The sequence below is a fragment of the Ptiloglossa arizonensis genome, chromosome 9 (genome assembly GCF_051014685.1).
Source record: "Ptiloglossa arizonensis isolate GNS036 chromosome 9, iyPtiAriz1_principal, whole genome shotgun sequence".
Lineage (NCBI taxonomy): Eukaryota > Metazoa > Arthropoda > Insecta > Hymenoptera > Colletidae > Ptiloglossa > Ptiloglossa arizonensis.
In genome coordinates, this window is record NC_135056.1 from 20,419,508 (window position 1) to 20,445,272 (window position 25,765).

The 25,765-nt window shown below is 40.0% G+C and overlaps 1 protein-coding gene across 6 annotated transcripts; it reads right to left on the reverse strand.

Moving 5' to 3' along the window:
* Window positions 1-6,857: 6,857 nt before the first annotated feature.
* LOC143150861 (histone lysine acetyltransferase CREBBP-like) lies at window positions 6,858-23,354 on the reverse strand. Of its 6 annotated transcripts, none has more exons than XM_076319396.1 (21): window positions 22,316-23,354; window positions 20,621-20,776; window positions 18,724-18,935; window positions 18,264-18,638; window positions 17,898-18,186; window positions 17,504-17,812; window positions 14,502-17,425; window positions 14,256-14,413; window positions 12,908-12,988; window positions 12,691-12,825; window positions 12,129-12,605; window positions 11,881-12,046; window positions 11,482-11,652; window positions 11,157-11,390; window positions 10,845-11,075; window positions 10,635-10,754; window positions 10,248-10,549; window positions 9,742-10,155; window positions 9,335-9,638; window positions 8,805-9,228; window positions 6,858-8,708 (listed from the first exon to the last, which is right to left on the reverse strand). In XM_076319396.1, the coding sequence occupies exons 1-21, from the start codon at window positions 22,395-22,397 to the stop codon at window positions 8,233-8,235; spliced, it is 8,040 nt and encodes a 2,679-aa protein (XP_076175511.1). In that variant the 5' UTR covers window positions 22,398-23,354; the 3' UTR covers window positions 6,858-8,232. The 6 variants fall into 6 exon arrangements, with proteins under 6 accessions (XP_076175511.1, XP_076175510.1, XP_076175507.1 ...); XM_076319395.1 differs by having other exon boundaries at window positions 8,805-9,213; window positions 9,335-9,635; window positions 12,908-13,018; XM_076319392.1 differs by having other exon boundaries at window positions 9,335-9,635; window positions 12,908-13,018.
* Between the last annotated feature and the right edge of the window lie 2,411 nt (window positions 23,355-25,765).

Genomic DNA, 25,765 nt, shown 5'->3' on the forward strand with positions numbered 1-25,765 from the left:
ACGCAGTTATCGCTCTCGTTACGAAAATTTATCCGAATGCATTCGATTAAGAGCAAACCGAGTGACGCATCGTCTTCTCGCAATCCGAACGAACGGAGCAGCGGCGTTTACGAGCTGAAAGTTCTTCGATACTACGCGAACAAAGAAATTCCTCGAATAATGTCAAGCTCGATGTCAAGTGCGTTCCTTGTATAAATAAATGACAAAACGTCCTTCGTGCGTTATAAACAATCGCACGACAATAACAAAATAACAAGGTCCCGGAGATTATCGAGCGATTCGCGCGATCGTATTCGTTTCAAGGCAAATCGTAAAACATTGCTTTCTCGTGAATTGCCGCTGACAATATTCAGGTTACGAAGTCGCTCGGCATTCCAGATATTTCGACCAGCTGGTACACTCCGAATCTCGGTATATTTGCGCTCTGAATTAAAACCAACAATCGCCGAGACAGAGTACGCGTTTCCGTATTGGTCGGACTTATTTACGTCAAGAGTTGCGGGCACGCAATACATTCTCTCGTTTTATCAATTTCAATTGCAATCTTGGCGGGACGATAAAAAATACTCGTGTCGGGGCGTGCGGCGGTTAATTTGCAAGTCAATGCTTAACGCGGTAGACACCAATCGATATTTAAACCTAGCCTCCGTTCGCGATTAGCGATGTTCTTACACGGACGCGCGTTCACTCTTCGACGCGATAAGAACCGGTGATTTCGTAAAGATACACGTAACTCGAATGATCCATAAATCGTTTATTAAATGTTTTTCTTTTTATATTTTTTGTTTTCTATACAATTCCGTTACGAGGGTAATATCGGTGTCGCAAACCAGTCGCTGAAATAAAACGCGTAAAAGGAGTCGGTACAAAGTCGGAAACGAATCTTGCGGCCACGGGGCGAACGATCCCGTGCGAATCAAGGTCCATTTTACGTAAATAATAGGACACGTTCAAAATGGAATGTCTCACTATCGATGCTCGCGTCGACGTAGTACAAAAGGAGCCGTGATATACTTTACAGGGTGATTACAATTCTTACTGGAACACGAGTATAAAACGAAAGGTTCGCGTAACGCGTGGATCTTACAATTGTTAGTTACAGTTATGCTTCGATATACAGGGTATCCCGTAATTCTTGGTACAGCCGGAAAGAGGGTGACCACGATGAAAAATAAGTCGAAAATATAAAATTCGTGTGATCGAGACTCGAGTCGTTGGTCGCGCGCGTGTCCCGTGTATTCTTCCGAATCGATTAATCTCGAAAACGAAATCAGCCCCGTGGAAAAAATATTTCGCTGTAACATTTCCGACTTATTTTTGTATCGGTGATCCACCGAACCTTCTTTGGTTATAATACGCATCACGGGGAACCCGTTATTTACTCCATTGGACGAATATTGCTCCGCTTAACGTACTTGAAACATTCCTCGTCGCGCTTGATCGGTGCAAGCGCGGTTTCCAAGTAATAAGCGCACCTTTCTCAGCACTTTAGAAAACTTCATCTCCTCACAGCTCGATATTTACTACAATAATCTATACATGTCTATACATTGAGCTTTTTCTTCATCGTGGTCCTCCGTCACGACAATAATATTGTTGGTACATTGTGTAGTGCACGCGTGTACAATATGTATATAGAATATACGTATGCATGTACAATAAATGTTCATATAAACGTGCATATAGATGAGCGAGGACTCTGAACTTCCTCCTTTTCGTCATCCGTCCGATATATCTCGTCCGACGAGGATTCGTCGCTACGAAAAATGAAGATAAAGCGGGTCAGGCTCTGCGGGCTTCGGTCTGAACGGCATAAGAAACGCGAATCCTCGGTAGATCTCTTCGTGGTCCGTTTTCTCGATCACGCGATCGCACTGCACCTTGGCTATTTTTCGAACATTGACGAATCCTCGCGAACCTCCGTACGGCGTTTCTGTTTCCGCGCACGCGACGGATCATGAAATAAATTGAATGCCACGCAAGGAGATAATTAAAATCGAAGGATCCATATTTTGCTGGGGAAAGTTCTGAACGCGAATCGTCGGTTACAGTTGTGAACAAAGGTGTCTGAGAGCGTACAGGTAACAACGTCTGGGTAATTCAAATGTTCATACGTAAACTTTATTTCGTCAGATTTCTCGTGTTGCGTTAATGGTACGGTATGTATAAATATATACACATATGTATAACTCTTACGTGTCAGTTGTTCGTTTACGTTGTTACATTACAAGCTGCAATCGGATAAGGGATTAGTTTTCTTACGTCTAAGGAAAGGAGACACGGTGTGACGCAACCGGAATAAATAGAGGGACGAAAACGGAAACGAGACGCGGCTGCGTTCGTTGCATATTTTAGTCCCGGCTCGTTTTTGGGTCACTGTTTCGATGACGAGGATGATATCGAGGCAGTGAGTACCAGAGAAACCCTTGGAGAACCAAGGTTTCGTCGTAGAACTCGGGGGGGGGGGGGGGCTTGCTTTATTTTACTTCATTCAGTCGTTAGGGAGGGGGTGGAGTTGAACAAGTTCGTATAAAACAGAGTGGATCAGAACGGGAACTAAAATATGAACGCAGATCATTGAAACAGATCGAATGTCTCGCATTTGGACACCAAGTCCTCGTTAATCGCGAATCTGTACATTTTGTCGACAGGACGAGACAATGGTACGCTCGCGTTCGAACGCTGGATCTTACTGATATATCGGTTCGATTCGACGCTCATCTCGTCCGGATGAGAAAAAAGAAAAATCATCGTCGACGTTCATATACAAGTATTGTATAAAAGATGCGCAAAACGTAAAACGTAAAACGAAAACAAAAAAACAAAAAAACAAAAAAAAAAGAAAAGGAAAAGAAAGAAAAAAAAATGAAAATTGGAAGAAAGATGCCACCTTCTAAGGCGGTGAGAAACAAAATGTTACAAATACAATTACAAAAATTGTGGAACGAACTTCGAACTAAAATTCACGGGGCGGATAAGTAAGCAAGCGAGGTGCCACTGTATACAACAGAGTTAACAGAAAAACTTTAGTTTTTCACACATTGTAAATTTAAAACGTTTATTACGGGATACACGCGCGATGACAAAGAATCAAAGTGTTTTGTCAATGTACACGGATAGTAAGAGATCGCTCTGCTCTGTCCTCCGGAAGATAAGATAAAAATAATTTGTTCTTCACTTTTTAATGAATTCTCTTCCTCGCGACTATATAAATACTATCGATAAAAGATACATCTTTCTTCGAGATGGATCTTGGTATTTCGATACACGTATGTACAACATGTAGAGAACCAGAGCTGAGAGAAAAATAAAAATTGGAATGTATTTTTAAAACTTCTTTTTTAATAATAATGTAACAATAGTCGGGTTAAATATTCATTGAACATCAACATACAGGTGTCCTTATCTACGTTTACAAATCGTCAAAGGGGAAAAACGAAGTCTTTTTTTTTTTTGTTCACGTCCAAGAGTATAAAACCGTAGCAAAACCCTAAATTCACTTTTCCCTCTCCGAGCGGATCGCGAGGCTAGTTTTCGCGCTTTTACAAACCGAGCTTATGTATGTTACAAAAAAACGCCGTTTTACAAAAGGAATAGAGGAAAAACAACGAGGCGAAAGGAAAGAAATAGCAACTAAAGTTTTTCCTAAGTCACTCTGCGAGCGGTCTTTACAGCAGGACATATTACAAAAAGGTATATAATCTGAATGGCGAGCGACGGCGATAATAGTGTCCTTTTCTCCATTCGTGTGTGTGTGTGTGTGTGTGTGCGCGTGCGGGTGTGTGTACGTGTTTGTATATATGTCTCGTTTAGAGAGAACGACGAGCATCCCACCGGTAGAAAATAAATAAAGGAGAACGCGCATCATTGAAGTATTGTACAATATTTATCGTGACCGATGCAGTGTTGGATCAGGAATTCGAGGTTGGATCGAGAGAAAATGAGAGAGACTCGAACGTTTCTCTCCGTTCCTCTCGACTCTCTTCCCGAGAGAAGAAAAACCGGAGACTGGGATCGAGAATGGTGTGTTTCATTTCTTTCTTTTTTCCACCTGGAGGGATAAATGTTACATTTGCGTCTCATTAGTCGTTTAATTAGACAATCATCATCATCATCATCATCATCATCATCATCATCATCATCATTAGCATCATCATCATCATCATCATCATCATCATCATCATCATCATCATCATCATCATCATCATCATCATCATCATCATCATCATCATCATCATCATCGTCGTCGTCGTCGTCGTCGTCATAATAATCATCACCACCACCACCATCATCATCATCATCATCATCGTCGTCGTCGTCATCATCATCATCATCATCATCGTCGTCATCGTCATCACCATCCTCATCATCATCATCATCATCATCATCATCATCAATTCACTATTTACGAAATGTCATAATAAAAAGTAGTACTCTATAATCGGTATTTCAATAATAATAATAGCGTAATAATAATAATAATCATTATTATTATGTTTCATAGTTTTGCCTGTGGTTATCGTCTATCGGAAAAATTAATTAATTGATTAATTAATTGATCGATTAATTAATTAATTAATGTTTATCTTCATTTCATGATATAACCGCGGCCTATATTGTGTTCCGTTAATATAAAAAAGAAAACAAAATCGTATAATATATATTTATATATAGCGTTGTATCATTCGCTTCTCGTTACAATAATAAATTGCCACGAACGCCGACGTACCAACAGAGAGACCCGACGAGCCAAAACCGCTTCCGCTTCGTCGTTGGCTTTCTTTTTTGTATTTATTCGGAAGCAATTTTCGCGTACTTCCGAGCGCTGTACGATCTCCCTCTTCTCTCTCGATGTTCGAATGCGCTTAAGAATCATTTTTACACTCGCAATTTACCCCTCGAACACGCTCGAGATAGAGAAATTCTTTTTCACTCGCGAAGCTTTCACGATCCGTTCGTTCGTGAACAAACCTGGTTCGTCGCGGACGTTCTTCTCCTTACTATTATTAATTAATTTAATAGAATCAATCGATAAAATAGATGATAGATTACGATCGTCGGGTTGGCACGCCGACAGCGTTCGAACGTCCGCACTTAAAGAGTTTACTACCATAAAAGGTATACCACTTTCAGATTTACAACACTGCCCTAAACACAGCCATACTAAGCCAAATACTTTTGGGTTTTTGTCGTTACGATTAATTCTCCTTCCACTAAGTAAAATTGTTTATTTAAATCTATAGTCTCGATTACCGTCCGTGCTTCATCGTTTGTGACACTTTACGTAAAGAGAGTTCCCCGTTGATCCTCGCTTTCCGTCCCTTTTTGTTCTAACGCTGCCAACTCACTTTTAAAAATTGCGCGTGTACACGAGATGCATCTACGACTCCATTCGATTCGTTCGGTTTTTGTCTGCGGATCGAGCCGACCCGCTCGATATTTAAACATCGCTAAATTCTTCCTTTCCCATCTTTGGAAACTTAAATGTACATGATCCGAAGAACAAAATGAAGTTGCAATGAAAGGCTGAGAGACAGAGAAAGTAAAAATGGAGAGAGAACGAATGTACAAATAAAAAGGAATGTTCCGATGTCGATGATTTTCACTAGATGATCCATGCCGCAAATCGATAGAGGACTTGGGGGGAAAAAAAAGAAGAAAAAAAAACACGCGTCGACCTTGACAGTAATACTTGACGCGAGTTACGTATTTTCACGGGAAATATTGATACTGGATCGATTTTACGTAACGTCACGTTTCTTCCAAATTTGAGCCAAATTTTAATTCGAATTCATTCGTAACATCAACGACGAGTTACCGAAAATCATTTCTTGTTTCTCGTTAAATTAGTGTCCTCGTGTGGATAAAGTTTTCAAGGTTAACCACATCCGTCCATTACTTTGTTGTTCTTTTTTTTAAAGAAAAATCCTTTTGTTCTTCAAACGAACTCGAAGGGCATCGATGTACCAACGTGTAACAATAATAGTAATGATGATAATAATTAGAGTAATAATAATAATAGTTACGCACACGTGGAACACGTGTTACGGTGTACGATGTTGCGTGTATATGTTGTATATTCGGTCGTAAGTGTGCTCGATGTATTAGATACATCGCAGTAATGTGTTTTTCCTTTTTTGCGGTTCGTTTCTGAAGTCATTTTTATATCGCGTTTTTTCTCGTTGACGAAAAGCGTCAAATTGTAGGCGCCTTTAAGGACCATTCTACACCAATATCGTGTGTCGAGTGTAAAATTCTTCTTTGTTGTGACTATAAATCGGCTACAGCATACTTTAAGGTAGGCTACATTGTACACCGTGTATTTAAAAAAAAAATCTCGACGATACGGACACTCGAACCACACCTCGCACGCATCGTCATCATCATCCGTTTTATCAGCTAGTCATTTAAATAGATATCGAAGAAAACAGTAGGAGAAGAAATTACACTTACAATTTACTATGATACAGCACTGGCATAGTCACGTAGTGTCGGTAATGTACGTGTTACGTGTATCTGTTTTATGTTTGTGTTGTCTTTCTCTCTCTCTCTCTCTCTCTCTCTCTCTCTCTCTCTCTCTCTCTCTCTCTCTCTTTCTCTCACACTCTTTCTTTCTCTCTATCATGCACGACGGGTGTAGCTCATCGCCCATCTAATACGCGCGCGCGTATGCGTGTGTGTGCGTGTGAATCCTTTTCTCGCTTTTGTTTTCCCGAACATTACGCTATACCTCTATACGTTTTCGATCTCTTGCAATAATATTAATAGTAATAATGATAATAATAATGATAATTAATAATAATCAATATAATAATAATAATAATAATAATAATAATAATAAATTCATAAGAGACAGGGAAATTAATAATAATCGTTATTATTATCGTAATAATAGTATAGTATGTACAGAACGCTTTTCATACAGGGGTCCAATTTCGGTTACGTTTCGTAGCTACATTTTGATTGAACTGTACATGTCGGGCCCCCGTGTTTGAAAAACTATTTTTTTCCTTTCAAAAATTAACACGATTCATATAAATCCTTCCATACTAGCAAATAGCAGCTTGTCGTGAATTTCTACTTTTTGGTTGCGACACCGTTAATCCACGTTGTCTCGCCTGTCCTGTCAAGAGGAGAGAATCGTCCTCATTTTTGTTCTCTCCCTCATTGAGGACGACTCGTATCCAGCAGATTATCCGAGGATTAATTTCAGAATGATCCATAAAATTTAATGCTGCTAAGGTACAACCTTCGGCAGCCGTAGCGATCTCTTAATAACAAATTAGCCTAAGTTAACATTACTTAACTTTTCCACTAAATTTCTGTTCTCCCTTCCTTACATACAATGTCATCGGTTTTCTTTCGTTTTTATATCTTCCCATTTCATACACAGTCCTTATTTTTTTCTTTTTGTTATATACTTTGCATCTCATCACGATAATAATAATAGTGGTATATAATAACTGCATATAATCGCTACGCTAATAGTATTTGAACTATTAATTATTAATTAACGTTAAGTATACACAACACATTTGTACGATTTCACTCAGCCTGCACGAGCAGCAGCGGAGGGAAGGTGGTAAAGATGAAAAAGATCGTGTGTGTGAAAGGTTAGGGAGGGGGAGAGGGGGGGGGGGGCAAAGATAGGGTAAGGGTATGGTGTGTCTGTCTGTCTCATGTATACGTGTATCTTTTTTTTTCGGGACGAGGAGCGTATTAATAGTCTCTCTCTTGATTTACTGTAGTTTTGAATAATTTTTGCGTCGTTCCATCGGTTCTCAATTTGAGGAGGAGGGACGAGGTTGAAGTACGACAGTACAGAGTAACGTAAGAAGTTCAAAGTGTCCATTGAGCCAACTATAGCATCTTCGCGGAGCATCTCTAAAGCAGCACCACATCACGCTGTATCGCTCCTGCACCTTTACTCGGAGATAGAAATAGGGAACACACGTCATCCGGATTAATTTGATCGCACCATCAGTGGTACCCTTGACTCGTCGTCGTGGTTCAGCATCAGCAGCACTCGGCGTGCCAGTGTACCGGACGTAAGTAGTTGTACCTGATCTCCACGAAGCTAGGAACGCAGAACGGATGGAGGTTACGCTCTCTGCCTCATGACAGAGAGCTGGAACAGCGGACCGTTCTTCAAACGGTTGACGCACGATGCGAGATCATCGTCGTCCGCCCATTAACGTAGTCACTTGTATCAACCAACTTCACTAACAGTCACTACAATCCTTCGACAAATTTCGAGAGTTGGTCTTGTGGCGTCATGGGCGTCACTTCACTGGAGTCCGTGCCACTAGTAGGCGGTGGGGCTGGAGACGGATGGTGAGGCATGGTCCCCGGATGACCCGTTGGCGCGCCTGTGCCGCCATTCAACTGCGAGAGCATCATTTCGCTTGGCCCGCCGAGTTCATGAGCCGGTGAATGCGTTGGCGTACCATGAGGTGGATGATGATGAGGTGATGGCACCGGCCCTGATCGAGGCGAAGGAACTGGTTGATTGCGCGGGGATGGAACCGGTCGCGGAGAGGGATTTGGTTGAGGAGATCGAATAGGTGGCGGAGATCGAACGGACTGCATGAGCTGTTGCTGTACAGAGATCCCCGGAGGTCCCATCACACCTTGCGGAGAAGGTATCGGAGGTGGAGTTGGTTTTAAACTGGGTTGACCGTAGCCTTGTTCACTAAAGCCACCGTAACCTGAGGAAGAATACGCGGAATCGTGGCAAACGTTAGACCACGAACAACCAAGCGGCTCGACGAATCTCGTTTTGTCGGGAATCAAATGACTCTTACCGAGAAGGGACGGCCTTATTGGTCGTTGTTGACCGTAAGGAGGCGCCGGTGGTTGCGTGAACGGTTGCTGCTGTTGCTGTTGCTGCTGCTGCTGCTGTTGTTGTTGTTGTTGTTGAGCCTGCTGCTGCCTCTGCATCACCAGCATTTGCTGCTTGTACCACTGCGGTTGCTGCTGTACAGGCTGCTGCTGCTGCTGCTGCTGTTGTTGTTGATTCAGCATCGCTTGTATTTGCATTCTGCCTTGCTGTTGTTGTTGCTGTTGATGCTGCTGTTGCTGCTGCTGCTGCTGCTGCTGGTGCTGCTGTTGCTGCTGCTGAGACATCATATGCTGCAAACCAGGTTGTTGTTGCGGCTGATTAGGACCCAAAGGTCCCCCACCAACTCCACTGCCGTATTGACCACTTTGTTGCTGAAGGGCAAGCGCCTTTTTATTTAAAAAATCATATGGTAATAGAAATTGTCAAAACCGAGAGTGAAAACAATAAATAACAGTACACTGAAATGTACATATAAAATCATTATCGTCATACCCGTTGCTTGATGAAGGCGGCCATTATCGGTGGATTGCTTTTGAGTATTTGAAGTATTTGGTTTTGTTGCTCGGGAGTATGGGGATTCTTAAGAGTTTGCATAAGTTGCTGCAATACGTGCTTGTGCATATTGTTTTGAGCCTGTGGTCCGACTTGACTGACAGGACCACCGATAACTCCTGGTTGTCTTGGCATTGTCATTACTGGCTGCCCCTGATGTTGCTGTTGTTGCTGCATTAACTGCTGCGGCGTTTGTTGTCTTAAACCAGGATTCTGCTGCATCACCGCATTCGGTTGATACCTGCTATACGTGGAAACATTTTTTATAATATATATATATATATATATATGAATATACTTCGATAAATGCTTTCGATATATTTTTGTTTTCGAAAACAAAATAGTACCTTGGCGTCCACTGGTCCATTGGAATGAGATGAGTACCACCGGGATTTGGCAGTTGGACGGGCATTGGCCGCTGCATTTGAGGCGGAGGCATGACTCCGCCCGTTTGTCCTCCTACACCAACTCCAACACCGACTCCACCACCTGGCGTTACTTTGCCATAACCTACGTGCGGTGCTTGCTGTCTCGCAGCTTCTTCTTGTACCTGTTTAACTACCTGGAGGACATGGGCGGGTGGTGTTTGTGTACCAGGTTTTAACCCTATTCCAGGTTGATGCGGCGAAGGTAAATTGGTGGGACTGACTCCTGGTTTCATGGCAACACCGGTCGGCATAGTAACATTCGAAGTTTGCTGTCCAGTTTGCATCGCTCCTACAGGACCCGTTGGTCTCGTATTCATCACAGCCATTCTTCTTCTGCAATAAAGAAGAATACATCCATTCGAAGTGTATCATAAATATTCTATACGATTTAATTTTGTTATGGTTGTTGGTTATATCTTTTTTACCTCAACAATTGTGCTTGCTGTAACCGCTGTTGAAGCTGTTGTTGCTTCAACTTGTGTTTAATGTTCGAACAGAACGGTACTAGACATTTAGTCTCTTGGCAGTGTTTAGCGTGGTAACAGCACAGCGCTATCAATTGTTTGCATATTGGACAGCCACCATTCGTCTTTCGTTTGCAAATCTTTGTATGTGTTACTACTCTCTTCATCTTTTGACAGCTAGGCAGGCGACAATTAGCATCTCTGCACTGGCACGCGTGTACCAGTGATTGAATACATCTTTGTATCGAAAGTTTACGAGCTTCCTATTGAACAATTCATCGAGATACTTATTACATATGTTCGATATGATACCAACGGTGTATTCGATTCTCGCGAAAAATATTTTACCTGTGGATTTGCTTGCTTGGCATCGGCCGGCGATGAACCATCATCCAAATCTAAACCAAGTTTCTCCATATGATGAGGATGACCATCTTTCTCTTTACAACTTATACACAGGTCAAAGTCCTGTTAAGATAAACAAGAACATTGGATCCATTAAAAAAAAAGAAAAGAAAAAAGCGAAGTATATTCTCAAAAAAGTTACTTAATACTCACATCACAAACCGTACAGTGATATCTCGTTTCTACATGACTCTTACAATTATTACAAGTATAAACAAATTTGTCTTGACCTTGGTTGTGCAATTCATACAACATGGACATGGAACTAAATTTCGCACGTCTTAAGGAAGAGAATTCATAATGTCTTTCTCTAGCCATTGTAAGAAAAGCATCACGACCATCCATAAGGTCACAATTAATGACTGGATCAGGATCTTGAATCGGCTAAAATAAACATTGTTATTGAATGTAAATGTTCAGTTACGTTGAACAAATGGTAAATACAAAATAATTTTGAATACTTACTGCTAAACTGGCTGCACTTTGAGCGCTATGCAACCTGATAACAAAGAACACTTCCTTATGTTTTTCCATGGTCGCAAAAATTTTTGCAGAGAGATCATTTCCTGTTTGAGGAGTATTAGACTTTTTACTATTTTTTCTTTGATTCGCTTTGGATTTATTGGACTTTTTGGCCTTTTTCTGACCCTTCTTCTTTCCATCTGGTCCTGTTTCAGAATCTTCCGATAACGAAAAAATCTGAAACAAAATTATACATTTTATAATCAATATTTTATCACTAACGAAAAATGTATTTCATTTTGAATGATATATTGCTAAATCTACATACCGCATTAGCGGCTGCAGCTTCGGCAGCTTCAGCCTGTTTACGTTTTTCTTCCTCTTCTTGATCTAATTCCTTAATACTTTCTTCTAAAACATTGGGCCAAAAATCACCTTCAAAATATGGTAAATCAGCGGCTGACGAAAGTTTGTCTTCCATTGCTTGTTTTAAAATATCCTATAATTAATAATAAAAATTTATTTTTAGAAAATGAAGCAAACGAGAAATTTATGTTTTAATTGTTGTCTGCTAATCCTATGTTCAAATTTACGAATTTAATAGGAACATTAGCTTCTGCAGACGTTAATTTTAGTCTGCTTTGACACCCAAGAGTAACAGTCAATTCTTGAGTAACACTTGAGACTGTATCATAAGATTATGTTGAATTAAATCGTTGATACTAACTTTGTAATCGAGTACAATCCTCTCGACCATGCCTTTGTCCAACATTTTCTTGTACCATTCCTGTAATCTCTTAGGCTTTGGAATCTTTTGTTCTTGGGGATGGCAGTGAAAGATATAATCATCTCCTTCGGAAGGTGGACAGGCCCATATATGAGCCATGGTATATCTGTAGAAAAAGTTTTCGTATAAATATTAGTTAACATTGATATTACGTTATGAAAAATATACGTGATAAATTTCGTACTTACCCAAGTTGTTTCGCGTAATCTAAATATCCAAGAAGTATTTCGTGGTAGACTGCTGTTCGGAATTGTCTAGGCCGGAAAAAGTGTACAGAATCCAAATACGCGATATAGACCCTTCTGGTATTAGGTGGTGTACATTCGCTGCCATACTCTTGCACATGCATGCCGAAAAAACATACATCTGTGCCGTCAACTTCTTCAAATGCAAACAATGCTTTTGCTCTGTACGGAAATTCTCCGGGCATATCACCATTTTCTACGAATCTACTTCTCATTCCAGGTTTCACTTCAACCACTTTGTCGCTCGACGCTACGACTCTAATCGCGACTTCACCAGCACCAGCTTCTTTTTTCTTTAGGAAGTTGTTTACTCGCGTTTCAATGTAAGTGCCCAATTTTGTAACCGGTAAACGTTTAGCATTAAACTTATTTTCTTTGCGTTTCTGTCCTTTCTTTTTCAAACAATTATCACAAGTAAACCTATAAAAATAATGTTTCATATGCGGAATTGGTATTTCATATTTAAAATTATTACTATTATTTTATGAGAAACACTTTTTCTTACCCTAATGGCCATATTGATTCCATGTGAAGCACGCAAATTTGATGTACTTTCCTACCGCAATCTGTACACACAACAAAAGGTTCTAATTCCAAATGATCATTCTTCATTTCCTGGAACTGTTCCTTTTTAATAGCACTGCAATAAAAAGCGATATTTCATGTTCGATACACCCAGTGCCGGAAGTATCGTAAAACGTTTCTACCGTTTTAAAACTTACGTCTGAGGTTGCGTTGGATCATCTCCCAACGTCACAGTGTCACCAGGAATGTCGTTGAAACATTTCTGACAGAAGGTGTATCTGTCGGAAACAAGACCATATGCCTTTAGACTATCGTTCCAATAGTGTTTAGATCCAATTTTCAATTCGCCAATGTCATGCGTGCATCATACGAAGATCAATATTTTTTTCCACGCCCCAACAGATGTATCCAAATGTCGAGTATCCAATTTTGATAAAAGTTTGTTTTTATTTTTGCAATTGTACACATGCAAGTAACGTTTGTGCCAATATATATATAAATATATATATAAATATAAATATATACATATATATATATATACACACATATACATATATATACATTTATATATTTTTGAATCCGTTTCGTTTTTTGTTCCAAAAATTGTAGAGAATCGTTGTTTTTTTTTTTTCATTTATTGCAGAAACAATTTGTTTTAGGTTTATTTATTTTGTTTTCATTTTATTACGTCAGGTATCCAATTTCGATCATCCAATTTCCAAGTATCAATTTTCGTGGCATGAAGTACAGTCGGAAAGAAGCAAGGGGCGCGGGCAACACAAGAAGCAAGCAGCAAACAAGGATTTTGTGTGTGCGTGCGCAACCCATGGGTAGAGCGAAGGTAACATACAAAGAAGAGAAGAGTGCCATTGTTAGACACGATATATTATGTACATAAATTACTTAATTGCATATACCCAAGGGTTACAACTGTACTTCTTCGTTAACAAATGCTCACGCGTGCTGTTAAATTATGCGTAAAGCAAAATATATTTGATAAAGGCGTCTAACTCTTACGTATTAGTATGTACAAAGCTATATATCCCTTAAGTATATGCTTAATAAAATTTAAACTTCATGTGTGTGAGCTTCACGCAAAAGTACATTCATCGATAAACATACCGCAATTACGATAAAAAAAAATATAGTAAAGAAACAAATGTGTAGGTCAGGGGACTGGCCCGTAACGGCGGATATAACCGAAACAGGTTAATTAGCCTGCCAATTTAATCTAGCGTATTCGGTTGTAGAACATTTCCTTTTTATAAAATGCACTGTGATAGTCAAATGCGCCTATTGAACAATTCGAATTTCTCAAATTGAATCAGATAAAATTAATGTCAGTATTCTTTGGAAACAGCCGGGAGCAACAGAAGTAATTAATAAGATATCTAATTGTCTAAGTAGAGAAGTTGATAAAGGGCAAGATGGAGATAAAAAAACCTACTAATATATTCCCATCATGCAGACTATTTCTTTGTCAATTCTTAAGAAAATTCTCTTGTTACATATAGATATTCGACTAAAATTCTTTAATATACTGACCTATTTTGGTAGGAGTAGTACTTTGCATCTCTTGGTATCGTACAGAGCTGTTTCCCATAACAACATAGAACTTGTGGATTAAACGTGTATTTCCTTCCGCAACAATAACCAAGAGCCTGCATTACAGGATCTATTTCTTGTTCAAAAACTTCCGAAAGCTGGAAACAACAGAAATATTCATGATTTCATTGTCTAACAGTGACACTGACATGCACAGTAATTGAAAAACCTTGAAACCACCATTACCTTTGTGCAATATCTGTAAACACGCGAGGTCTTACGATTGTAAAGCCACGCGTTGTCAAACATCATCCACACGTCATCAACATATTCCCATGGATCACTGTATTGCCCTGTGTCTAATTTTCTTTTGATCGTTGAAAGATCCATCGGCTTTTTAACGATGTCGAAGTAATCCGGGATTCCTAATGCTTGTGGGTCAACCGGTTGCCTGAAAGGTATAGAATCCGGATCTTGGCGGTAAAGCTTCTCCAAAGTTGGCATCAACGCTTGACGTAATTCGTCCGGTTTGAACAAACACAACCGTTTCTTATCCGTTGACGTTCCGCTCGACTGTATCGGCTCAGGAACTAATGGTTTGATATCCGGTGTTGTCGTGTCTTGACTGGACATTGGTGTCATGGGTTCTTCCTTGATACCAGAAGATTCTTCCTTCATGATAACGTCGCCAGATCCATCTTCCATTGTGTCTGTTTTGATTTCAGTTTTAATCGACATATCGTTATTTACACTTTTACCACCATCCATTCTGTGGTTCTCGGAACCATCCTCTTGCTTAATTTCCATTTTCATACTCTCCTCCTTAATAGAATCCAACTTTCCTTTATTGTTATTCATCGGTGGACTAGGAGAATTATCACGATCTAAGGCAGCTGTGATAGCAGCCATTTGCGAAGACATGGACGAAGCTCTCGGCGCGTTTAGTGCAGCCCTCTCCTGAGACGTCATGCCTTTCCCAAGGCTTGCAAGACCAACAGGGGATGGTGTAGGACCAGGATGAGGCGGAGTTTGATTGGCGGAAGAAACTGTCTGATTTGGAGTCATCAGTGAAGGAACTAGCGGTGTATTAGGTGTGGAAGTTGTAGACTGAGGTCCATTCGTTGTCGTCGCTGGACCGGGACTAGGCCCGCTAGACGCGGGAGGTGGTATCGTTTGAGGAGTTGACGTGCTGATACCGCTATCGTTGGGTGTTGAAACGGATAGAGGCCGATTATTGTTGAATTGCTGATTCGGTTGTTGATTATTTTGTTGCTGCATACCACTGAACGGTGATGGTGCTTGTGGCATTGACGTCGTCGTGGAGCTTTGATTCGAAGTGCTTGTTGGTTGCTGCGGTTGCGACTGATTTTGCTGTTGCTGTGGTTGTGGTTGTGGTGGCTGCTGTTGCTGTTGCTGTTGTTGCTGTTGTTGTTGTTGTTGGTGCTGATGCGCAATTACTGCTTGAGCTTGTGCCAGTCTAACTTTCATAATGTCGGGGAACTGATGTTGATTCTGTACAGGAGAACTGTTAGGTAAACCGGAAGTGCCATTTGATGTTGGAAATTGACTAGTTGTTGCGGATGTGGTAGTAGTTGTTAAATTTGCTTGTGACATTTGTGGTTGTCCAAAAGGACTGAGACCAGGATTTGGAACAACGTTAGGGTTAGAAGTTGACTGTCCATTTGGACTAGGACCCGGTGGACCAACTAAGATTCCTTGCTGCTGTTGTTGTTGCTGCTGCTGCTGCTGTTGCTGCTGCATCTGTTGCTGAACTTGGGCTTGAGCCTGAGCTTGGACTTTGGTTTGGGCCTGCACCTGCACCTGTTGTTGTTGTTGTTGCGCTTGTTGTTGAGGAAACTGCATTCTATTGTGTGGAATGCCCATTGTAGGTAGAGTTCCAAGTTGGCCCATGCCTGGCGAATGACTACGCAAGCTAGGAGTAACTGTTCCAACTGGTCGTGACGGTGGAACAGCCCCGACCCCCGGTGGAGCACATGGCCTCAAACCTGGACCAGCTGTTCCAGATGATCCAGGTTGAGGTTGCTGTTGTTGCTGCTGAGCTTGTAATTGTTGCTGTTGCTGTTCTTTTCGCTTTTGTCGTTTCTCCTCTAATTCCTTTTGAATCTTGTATATTTTTTCAGCAAGTAGATGATAATACTCGGATCTAGAATTAGCCATCTCGTACATATCACCTTCAACTTTTCTTGCATACGCAACTAGATTGTGCATTCTTTTATCAAGCATAGCATTTGGATCAGGAGTTGGAAATATTGCTTGAACCAATTTATGAACAAGATGATTTCTAAGGTCTGGAGTCACAGATTGATGCCACTCCTTTGTTCCCTGCATCGGTGTTGCTGTTACTTGACTTTGCTGAGCTCCAACTGGAAGTTGGGGGCTAGCTAGCCTATTTTCAGCAGCAACATTCAGTTGTCCTGAATCATTTAAACCAAATAACTGATGCACATTAACCGATTGCTGTATATTTACAGCAGCTGCTGCCGCAGCAGGCGTGGCTCCACTAGTAGATCCAGCCTGATTACCAGCCACTCCGACAGTATTAGGATCGGAATTTAAAGGAAGAGATACATTCGGTGCAACTACTTGCTGTCCAGCACCAACCACGGATGAACCTGGAGCAGTTTGTGTTTGAGGTTGAGCTAGCCTGACATTTCCCATTGTCCCAGTTGCTCCTTGCATACCTGGAGCTGGTATTCTTCTAGAAACACACTGACCAGGTACCAAACCAGGTGTTGTTGTAGGACATTGAATACCCAAAGCATCATATGCTCTTCTCATTTCAGTTGCACTCGGATTTGGTTGACTATTTGGTTGTGATGTAGATGCTGCTGCAGCATTTGTAGTTTTATTCTTATTTGCCTGTTTCAAGGGTAAGCACACAGGACAATCATTGCGATTACAATGCTTCCAATGACTAATAATTTGTCTCGAAGAGCTACAGTGTGGCACCGTACAATTTTTCCCTGCTTGACAAGCAGTCATATGGTTCAACACATTCTTCATTGTTTTACAATCTGGCAAAGTACATTGCCAAACGTCACCGTTAGCTTGACTTTCGCGTCGTTGACATTTATGTGCATGAAGCAGAAGAACTAATTGCTGTTGAATTAATTTACGTTTTTCTGGATCAGCGGTTGATTTTGTAGCACCTAATAATACAATAATCTTATATAACTAAATTCATTTTTCAGAGAAATTTTACAAAAAATTTAAAAATAAACACTTACCAGCTGGAGCACCGGTACCAGTTATTTGACCCTGAGTAGCTTGTTGTGGACCAGATTGAACTCCACTTGGTGCACCAGATTGAGATTGAGCTGGGCTTGGAGCAGGAGGTTGAGCTTGTTGTGCCATACCACCTTCTGGACCACCCACAACAGTAGCAGAACCAATGGGTCCTGTAGTTCCTCCAAACCTACCAGCAGCTTGCATGGCAGTCATATTTGTCCCTACTCCTTTTTGTTGTGGTGCAACAACTCCAACAGGACTATTAGTACATACGGTAACACCAGGTCCTGGTCCACTTCCTGGAGATGCTATATTTATATATTTACATTATATATATATATTTTTTATGTGGTTATAAAACTTATTAATAACGTGCATATTTCATATAATTACCATAGCCATAAGGACTGGATGCACCAATTTGTCCCATATTTGGCATATTTGCCATGTTTGGAGGAGCCTGCATTCGTGGGCCTCCTTGACCAGGACCAACAATACCAACTTGATGTACTTGTTGATGCGGACTTTGACCTCTTGCTGTACCAACCATATGTGCTTGTTGTTGTTGTTGCATTGCAACAGCTCTGGTATTCATTATTCCAGGTCCATTTTGCATTTGAACAACACCATGTGGTCCACTAGGGTGATGAATTCCTTGAGTACTAGGGGGCATCATAGTCACCTAGAATATAAAAATTCCAAAGTGTATATTTCGTAATATTTTTATATGACAGACAGACACATCTGGATAAAACTTACAGTATTTAAAGGCTGTTTATTCAAACTGTTGGTCACAATTAAACTTCCACCTGCCATCCCACCCATACTGTTATTTCCACTAGCAGTGCTTGTCATAACTAGGCCAGAATTCATTCCACCTTGCATTGACATGGTAGGATTACTTCCAGCCATGCTCATCGACGATTGAAGGCCTCCCATAGAATTTGCAATAGACATTTGATTGTTTGCCAACGAACTGGCTATGCTACTTGGTAAATTTCCCAGACTCACGACCATTTGTGGATCAACTACTTTAGAGACAGAAACATTTGGTGGGGATTGCATATTTGGACTTTTGTTACCCAAGGTTCCAGCTGCCATCACTAAAGAATTAGCAACCAAATTCTTGCTGCCCTGTTTCAAAAGACATTGATGTCAAATGACACAAAATATAATTTCCTATGCAATATATACACACATATATTTTGAAAATACGAACTTGTTGTTGTATTAAGTGATGTGAAAGTTGTTGCTGTTGCTGTTGTACATGTTGTCGAAGTTCCGAGTCAAGAGCACCATTTTGCTGCCCTGGACCTGGGCCTGTTGCTGGTGGTTTAGCGCTCTCGGTTGCAGAACCCCAAGACCCCGATGATAATAGATCGTCGGGTAGATCATTTTCAAGATCAAACATATCTGTGTTTGTTATGTAATCTGAGAATAGACACTTACATTAGTAATAGCTCACTAATATCTGCAATGCTGTAAAAAATACTGGTTACTACAAAAGTAAGATTTTAAAATACATAATTATCATAGGAATACTTTGATAGTAAGTATGTTACACTGTTAAATTACATTTTTGTCAAATTGTGGAACTTATAAGCAGGTTTGATATTACAAGAAAGAAAAATTACTTTTCTAGATAACCAGTTTGAAAAATTGGGATCAGATTATGATATTAGATGTAACATGTACCATAGAGACCAAATAACCATTAGTAACATTATAAAGATAAGATTCAGCACCGTCACCATAGCTTTTATCCAAAGTTTCAATAGTAGGATCTTCATACTACCGTGTAACATTTGATGCATGTTGTATAATATACCTGCATGTAAATATACATGCACATATATGCACACATGCACACACTTTGTAACACTTATATACACATCATGTTTTAAATTACAGATAACTTGTATTTGTTGAAATTACATTAACCTAAAGTATTGAAATACATCTGTCGCGCGAATGTATCTTTTAACTTACTTGATTATCCGTGATTGACCATACATCAACGGAGAAAAAAGGGGTCAAATGCAAATATACGAAAAAAAAAAAAAAATTAAAATAATGAGAAGATACTACAACAAACTACATGTAAATATAAACAAACAAATACGTAAATAAATAAGACATGAGACATACACTGCATGAGCATAACTTAAAGGAGTTCATACTACAGCGGAATAAAAATTTGTTCGCAATAACGCCGTGCTGAACTACAAAAGCAGCAAAGCTACTAATGGCAAACTTTAGAGTAGACAGTCATGCGAAGAAATTATAGTCACTCTAAAGAGTATTTACAACTGTTTGCAAATGGATAATTTTTAATGCTGTAACATTAAATAAAAATAAAAAAAGTTTCTGAAACTCGTACAAAATAATGTAAATCACTTTATTGTTTTATTTAAATTTTGATACCAATTACCTGCATTGTGTAAAAATATGTAAATACAAAAGACCATATTTACCTACCTAAAAACCTATTTCAACTTTAGCTCAATAAAAATGAATGTTCTTTATTCTATTTTCTAATTTGTATATATTCCTTAATATATTCCCGTCCTAGTGTAAAATTCTAGAGCTCTGTGCATGTGTGTCGCATGTCCATATTACATTTATTACCTCCAAATGCATTTAAAGCTCACAGCATATGTATTCAAATTTCTATATTGTGTGTTAAACCAAAATATCCCTTCATACACGCGACTTCTCCTACATTATAAAGAATGATCCAATTTTTCTCCAGTATCATATAAAAGAAATCAATCTGTCTCAAGTATTAAGCATATCTGCTATATAAATTCGTAATTATATTCTACTACACAAGTAATCAATGTAATCCTCTGTTTCATTATAACTTTCATTAGTACTGACAATAAACTAACTTTATTGAACCACAGTGACAATATGCCAAAACTATACACACTTTTTGAAGAATACAAAAACTTATGAAATTTCTGATTGGTAAATCATGACATAAACTGGAAGTAATTAAATGACTTTACAATTTTATGGTATTAATAAATGAGATGAATGGACAGACAAACAAATTCTGTAGTGCTGGACTTAATATTTTTGAACTTTTTGCTGGGTTTTGTAATAATATTTACTTCTTTTCTGGACGGTATGGTTGTTCCAATGTGGCTGCAGCTGATGCTGTTGCAGATGTAGTTGTTGTGGCGGGCCCTGCATTTGTTGCATGTTACCACTGCCACCTCCCCCGTAGTTTGTATAAGCATGGTGCATCATTAGAGGCGCCATACCCACTACATATATCACAGTTTTTATTTCAGACTGTGGAAAATTGCCTATGCTCTGGATTGCAGCTTTTAAGCAGCAGAAACAGCCTAAGTTTGTTTAAAATAGTACTAATACTTACAACTGAACTAATACATGTAATCGCAAGTAACAAAGACTATGTCTGCTACTTACTTTGCGTAACCTGACTAAATTTTGCAATTTATACATCAAATATTTAAGTGACACGGTCGTTCTTGATTCAATATGGGATTATATGAAATATTATTGAGTTCAGAAACTGTTAAGGTGATAAGATAGCAATTAAAGAAAATAAGAATAAGGAGATGGTTAGGGTATCAATCATGCTAGCAAAATGTTTTTTTAATCGTTATTTAAATTTCCATGCATCTGCCATGCACTACAAAAGTAAAATAAGAACTAAGTCTAAAGACAACTTAAAAAAAAAAGAAGAAAAAAAAAGAAAAAAAACTTACAACATACTATTATTTCTTAGCGTTAAACTGAAATAAGAGAAAGAACGTGCAACAAGACAGAAGTTGTAGATTGTTTAGATACAAATAATTATTTTTCAAACACGGAATATTCCTATAACCTCTGAGCAAAATTTATACACTATATGCAAATTGCTAGTTATTCGACATAAAACAACTCCAGTGCATACATTTGTTCATAATGACAGAACAACAAGATACTTATAAAGCATAATTCGTAATCAACTGTGTTTATAATTGTCTGTCTTTTATTTCCATCAGTGACAGTACTATATCATAACACAGTATCAATGATTCTCAAGCATAACTATTTGTTTTTGTAAAATGAATTTTACTATAAATGAATCTACTATAATTTTACTATAGATTCGTTTAAATGTTTAGAATTATTGAAAACCGGCTTCGGATAATTTATTGTACCGGTAAAAACACGACGCACAATTCGCAATATAGTGTACTTTTCACGATGACATTTCTTGAACAATTTAGGTTAGTTTAGGAACAGTTAACTAACAACCAGGAAAGATTTCAATCGCTAAATATGTCGATAAAGCAAGAAAAGCTAACTTTTGACGATCTCGAAATACGCTGAATACAGGGCCCTGTCAAAGAGTGACACTCGTAACATAAAATGAAACAATCAGCTACAACCACAACGCTTTCCTAGGAGTTTGTAAAAAATACAAAATAATTGTGAAAAAGATAATACGATTACAAAATATTAGCCTTTGGTACGAAGACAATCGCATCTGTAGAAGTAAAATACAAGGGTGGTTTTTTAAAAGGAAAACTTCGAAACATCGACCATGAGGTAATTTTGCTCAAAAGTTGTATCCGTCAACAGAATGACAGTATGCCTTCAAGATATAATCGGCGGGCATATATTTCTCAATGAAACGAGAAAGATGCGTGCAGCACATCGCGTATAACCAGAAGAACGCTTATGTGCCACTTCGTGCGACTAATCTATCCCTGAAAGGTTAGTCGCGCGATACGACTTCGACTAATTCACCAAAGTTTTTCTTAACACAAGAATCGAAAGTGAAAACTTACCCGCGGAGTCCGAAGCCCCTTGAAAAGGATCTGAGAGCTTCTGCCGCTTGCTCGGCGGGCCGTCCACCAGGTGGTCGGCCATGGTTGCTTTTCAGGGTTAACTATTTCTTCTTTCAGGGTTAATTATTTCTTCTTTCAGGCTGTTTACTCTCGGTAGCAAGTAAGCAGCGGCGGCGGCGGCAGCGAGTCGTCGAGTCGACCGCACGCACGCACGCACGCAGGCAGGCAGGCAGGCAGGCAGGCAGGCAGGCAGGCAGCACGCACGCACGCACGCAGGCACGTATACACGGGTAACACACACGAGCGAGCGAAACGCTGCACTACGCCACTAGAAGACCGCTGCTGCTGCTGCTGATGCTGCTCACTGTTGCTGCTGCTTCTTTCTCCTCGTCGGTGAAGCCGCGAAAATTCACCAAGCTCTTAACGTATTCGCAGGCATGACAATAACAATGAGAACCGCGGCGCGTAGAGCGTCCCCGAGCACGCTTCGTTACACGATCAACCATTGGGCATCGTCGGGGGGTACGTCGAACCCCGCGCTAAAGCCCACACACGCACACATAGTAAATTTTGTCGACAGGCGCACGGACCACTCGCGCGAGGCACGGGACAGACTGAGAAGTTACCAGGACTATCGAGTATTGCTAATCGCGAGGATCACCACCGTGATATTAAATGCACACACTACTGAACGAGGTCCTCGCGTTTAATTCGTTTAGTAGTCGGTCGCACACGACTCGTCAAACACTCGAGTGTGGCGAACTGGCTGCGCGCACGGCGCTATCTCGCAGCAACGATATCGCTCTCGAGGCCCGCTGGCACCATCTTCCTCTCCTCTTCTCTCGCCTTGGCACACTGCGACACGGGGCGCGCGAACGATCACCGCGGACGCGGCTCGCTTTCCCCGCACATTCGAGGCAATCACGGACGCCAGGAGGCGAGGACGATGAAATGAGTCGGCTCCGGGGCGGCCACCGCGCGCCACAGAAATTCGCTCGGGAAAAGCGATCGCGAGAGTTCCGCACTGCACGAGTATCGGCTAACGTAAAATGGCGGCTGCTGTTGACGAGAAGTTTTTCTACGCTTGTCAGAAAATGTCCGACTGGCTCCGTATGGTTACCGTGACGTTAGACCGGTCGTCTGATTGGTCCGACCGTTCACGTGACCTAGCGTTCGGCCATGATTGGTCAAATCGCTGCGAGGCCACGAACGCCGTGATTACGTTCACGCCGCGTCCAACAGCTACGAGACTTCGTTTATTCCTCTGCCGCCATTTGATGATGGCCGGTCTCGCATGGTGGTTGCATGACGCTTTTTAAAACAAAGTTATTATTGTTAGTTTCACAACATTTACATCAAAGTTTAACGATTTAAATTATGTACACCAAGATATTTTTATAATAACCAGTCGCAGTATTGTCCACAACGGTGATTTTCATAACCTGAGAGATACGCGAAATACCCTAGCCTCATTTGTTTTCTGTTACCGGAAAATATTGAAACAGTGATACACACGATCTACCACTCTACATTTCGGAGATAGAATTGCTGTATATCAACTTAATGTATGCACATTATACAAAGTTTTATTTTTCGTTTACATATTAAACTTAGAGCTCGTAATACTTAGTACATATGCATTAATAATAAGACATTTAATGAATGTAAAGGTAAATCATGATAACATTGTTATAGGAATCAAATTTTTTATAATTTATTTACATTATATCTTACAATGATATATGTCTACTCAAAATGATCGTTAAAATGTCCGCCATTATTATGTAATGCTATTGAATTAGTATTAAATTCATGAAAATCTTATTAAATATTTTTATTAGTTTTACTATTATTAACATTATTTATATTTGTATCATTTTTTATGAAAAATCACATTTGATAAGTAAATTCATAATAGAATTAAAAAGTAGTATTTTTGATTACTAAACTCGATATCCCTTGGAATTACGAGTAGTCAACAAAAATATTGTATTGTACAATGAGAAAAATCTATTAACGATGTTAATGATCTAAGTTAATTGAAGTAATGTTACCAAAATGGCCTACGTTTGATACTACTTAAGGCGGACTAAAGTCACTTTACTCTCCTAGTATGCTTCCGCAGCTATTCGCTAACCGAAGTTCATAAATCGCATACATCTATTCGTCGTACGAATATGCACTTTCTCTTTTTAATCGCAACGAAATATTTATTATATTACCCGGTTACGTTCATAATTAACTTGTTGACTACGAACATAATGTATCTTTCTTTCAACGAAGATCTGCATCCACTGTTACATCTGCGACAAAAAAAAACAGCAAGAATCGTGTTCGCTAATGTATTTACAAAGTTAAGAGTGTCAAAAGGGGATGTTGTTACAAGATGGCCAGGGATTTCTCGATCGACAGGTTAAAAGGAAGAATGCACGCAGGGGGGGGGGGGGGGGGGCAGAATGCGTTGCGCAGAACGTCCTCTCTTCGAGAAAGAGAATCCGACTCGTGTGGATAGGTGCGAACGGCACGCGACCCGTCACACGCATATATTGTGCGTGAACTTGCTTCCATCTCCCTTTTCCTCCTCCTTTCCTTGTCACTCTCTGCTTCACTTACTCTTTCTCTCGGTCATGCGTTATGCGTGCGCGCGCGCACGATAGTGTCAGATACAGAGAATTGTGTAAAGAAAGAGGTGAACGCGAGAGGAGAGGGAGTATTGGAAATGGGACGGGAACTGGATGACGGCGTGGCAGCAGCCACCTAGCCATCTCAGTGACAGCGGCTCTTTGTGGAGTGTTGCTAGTCGCTTATCCCGCGTTGTTTTCTTCAACAATGTGATCTCGATTCATTCGAGGATCTGTTACTGATGCGTAGACGTACGTACAATGAATGCTTCTTCGTAGGAATTTTGTCGATATCCTAGCATTTATATTCCCGAATCTTTTGATTAAGATCTGTTTCAATACTACCAGATGCATCTTGAACCTTCTGGTTATCCAAATATTGTCTCGATTCGTTAAAATTCTTCCAAGCGTATGGTTTGTTTCCAGATTAAGTACGCTTACTAAAGGATTCGTCGCGTGTGTGATACAAACTCGAAAAGAAAAAACTAAATTACGATAGAGGCAAAGAAATCACGAAAATCTGTTGATTGTCTTTATCCGAGTGTTACGTAACTACTGATTGGCCAAAATGTTTTAGAGTGTTACAACGACGCAATGCTATCGAGTTTTCTCGCTTATTATTTATTTGATTCGATTTCTGTTTGGTGGACAGCTGACTTGTAATATCTTTTCATTATTATTTCATATCGCGTGAAAATAGTCGATGACTACAAGATTACGGTATCTAACGAAACTGCGCACCGATCGTATATACTTCTATGACCGAGTGGAAATAAAAATATCCGCGAAGGGTGCATTGACCGATCTCTAACACATGCCAATACATTAA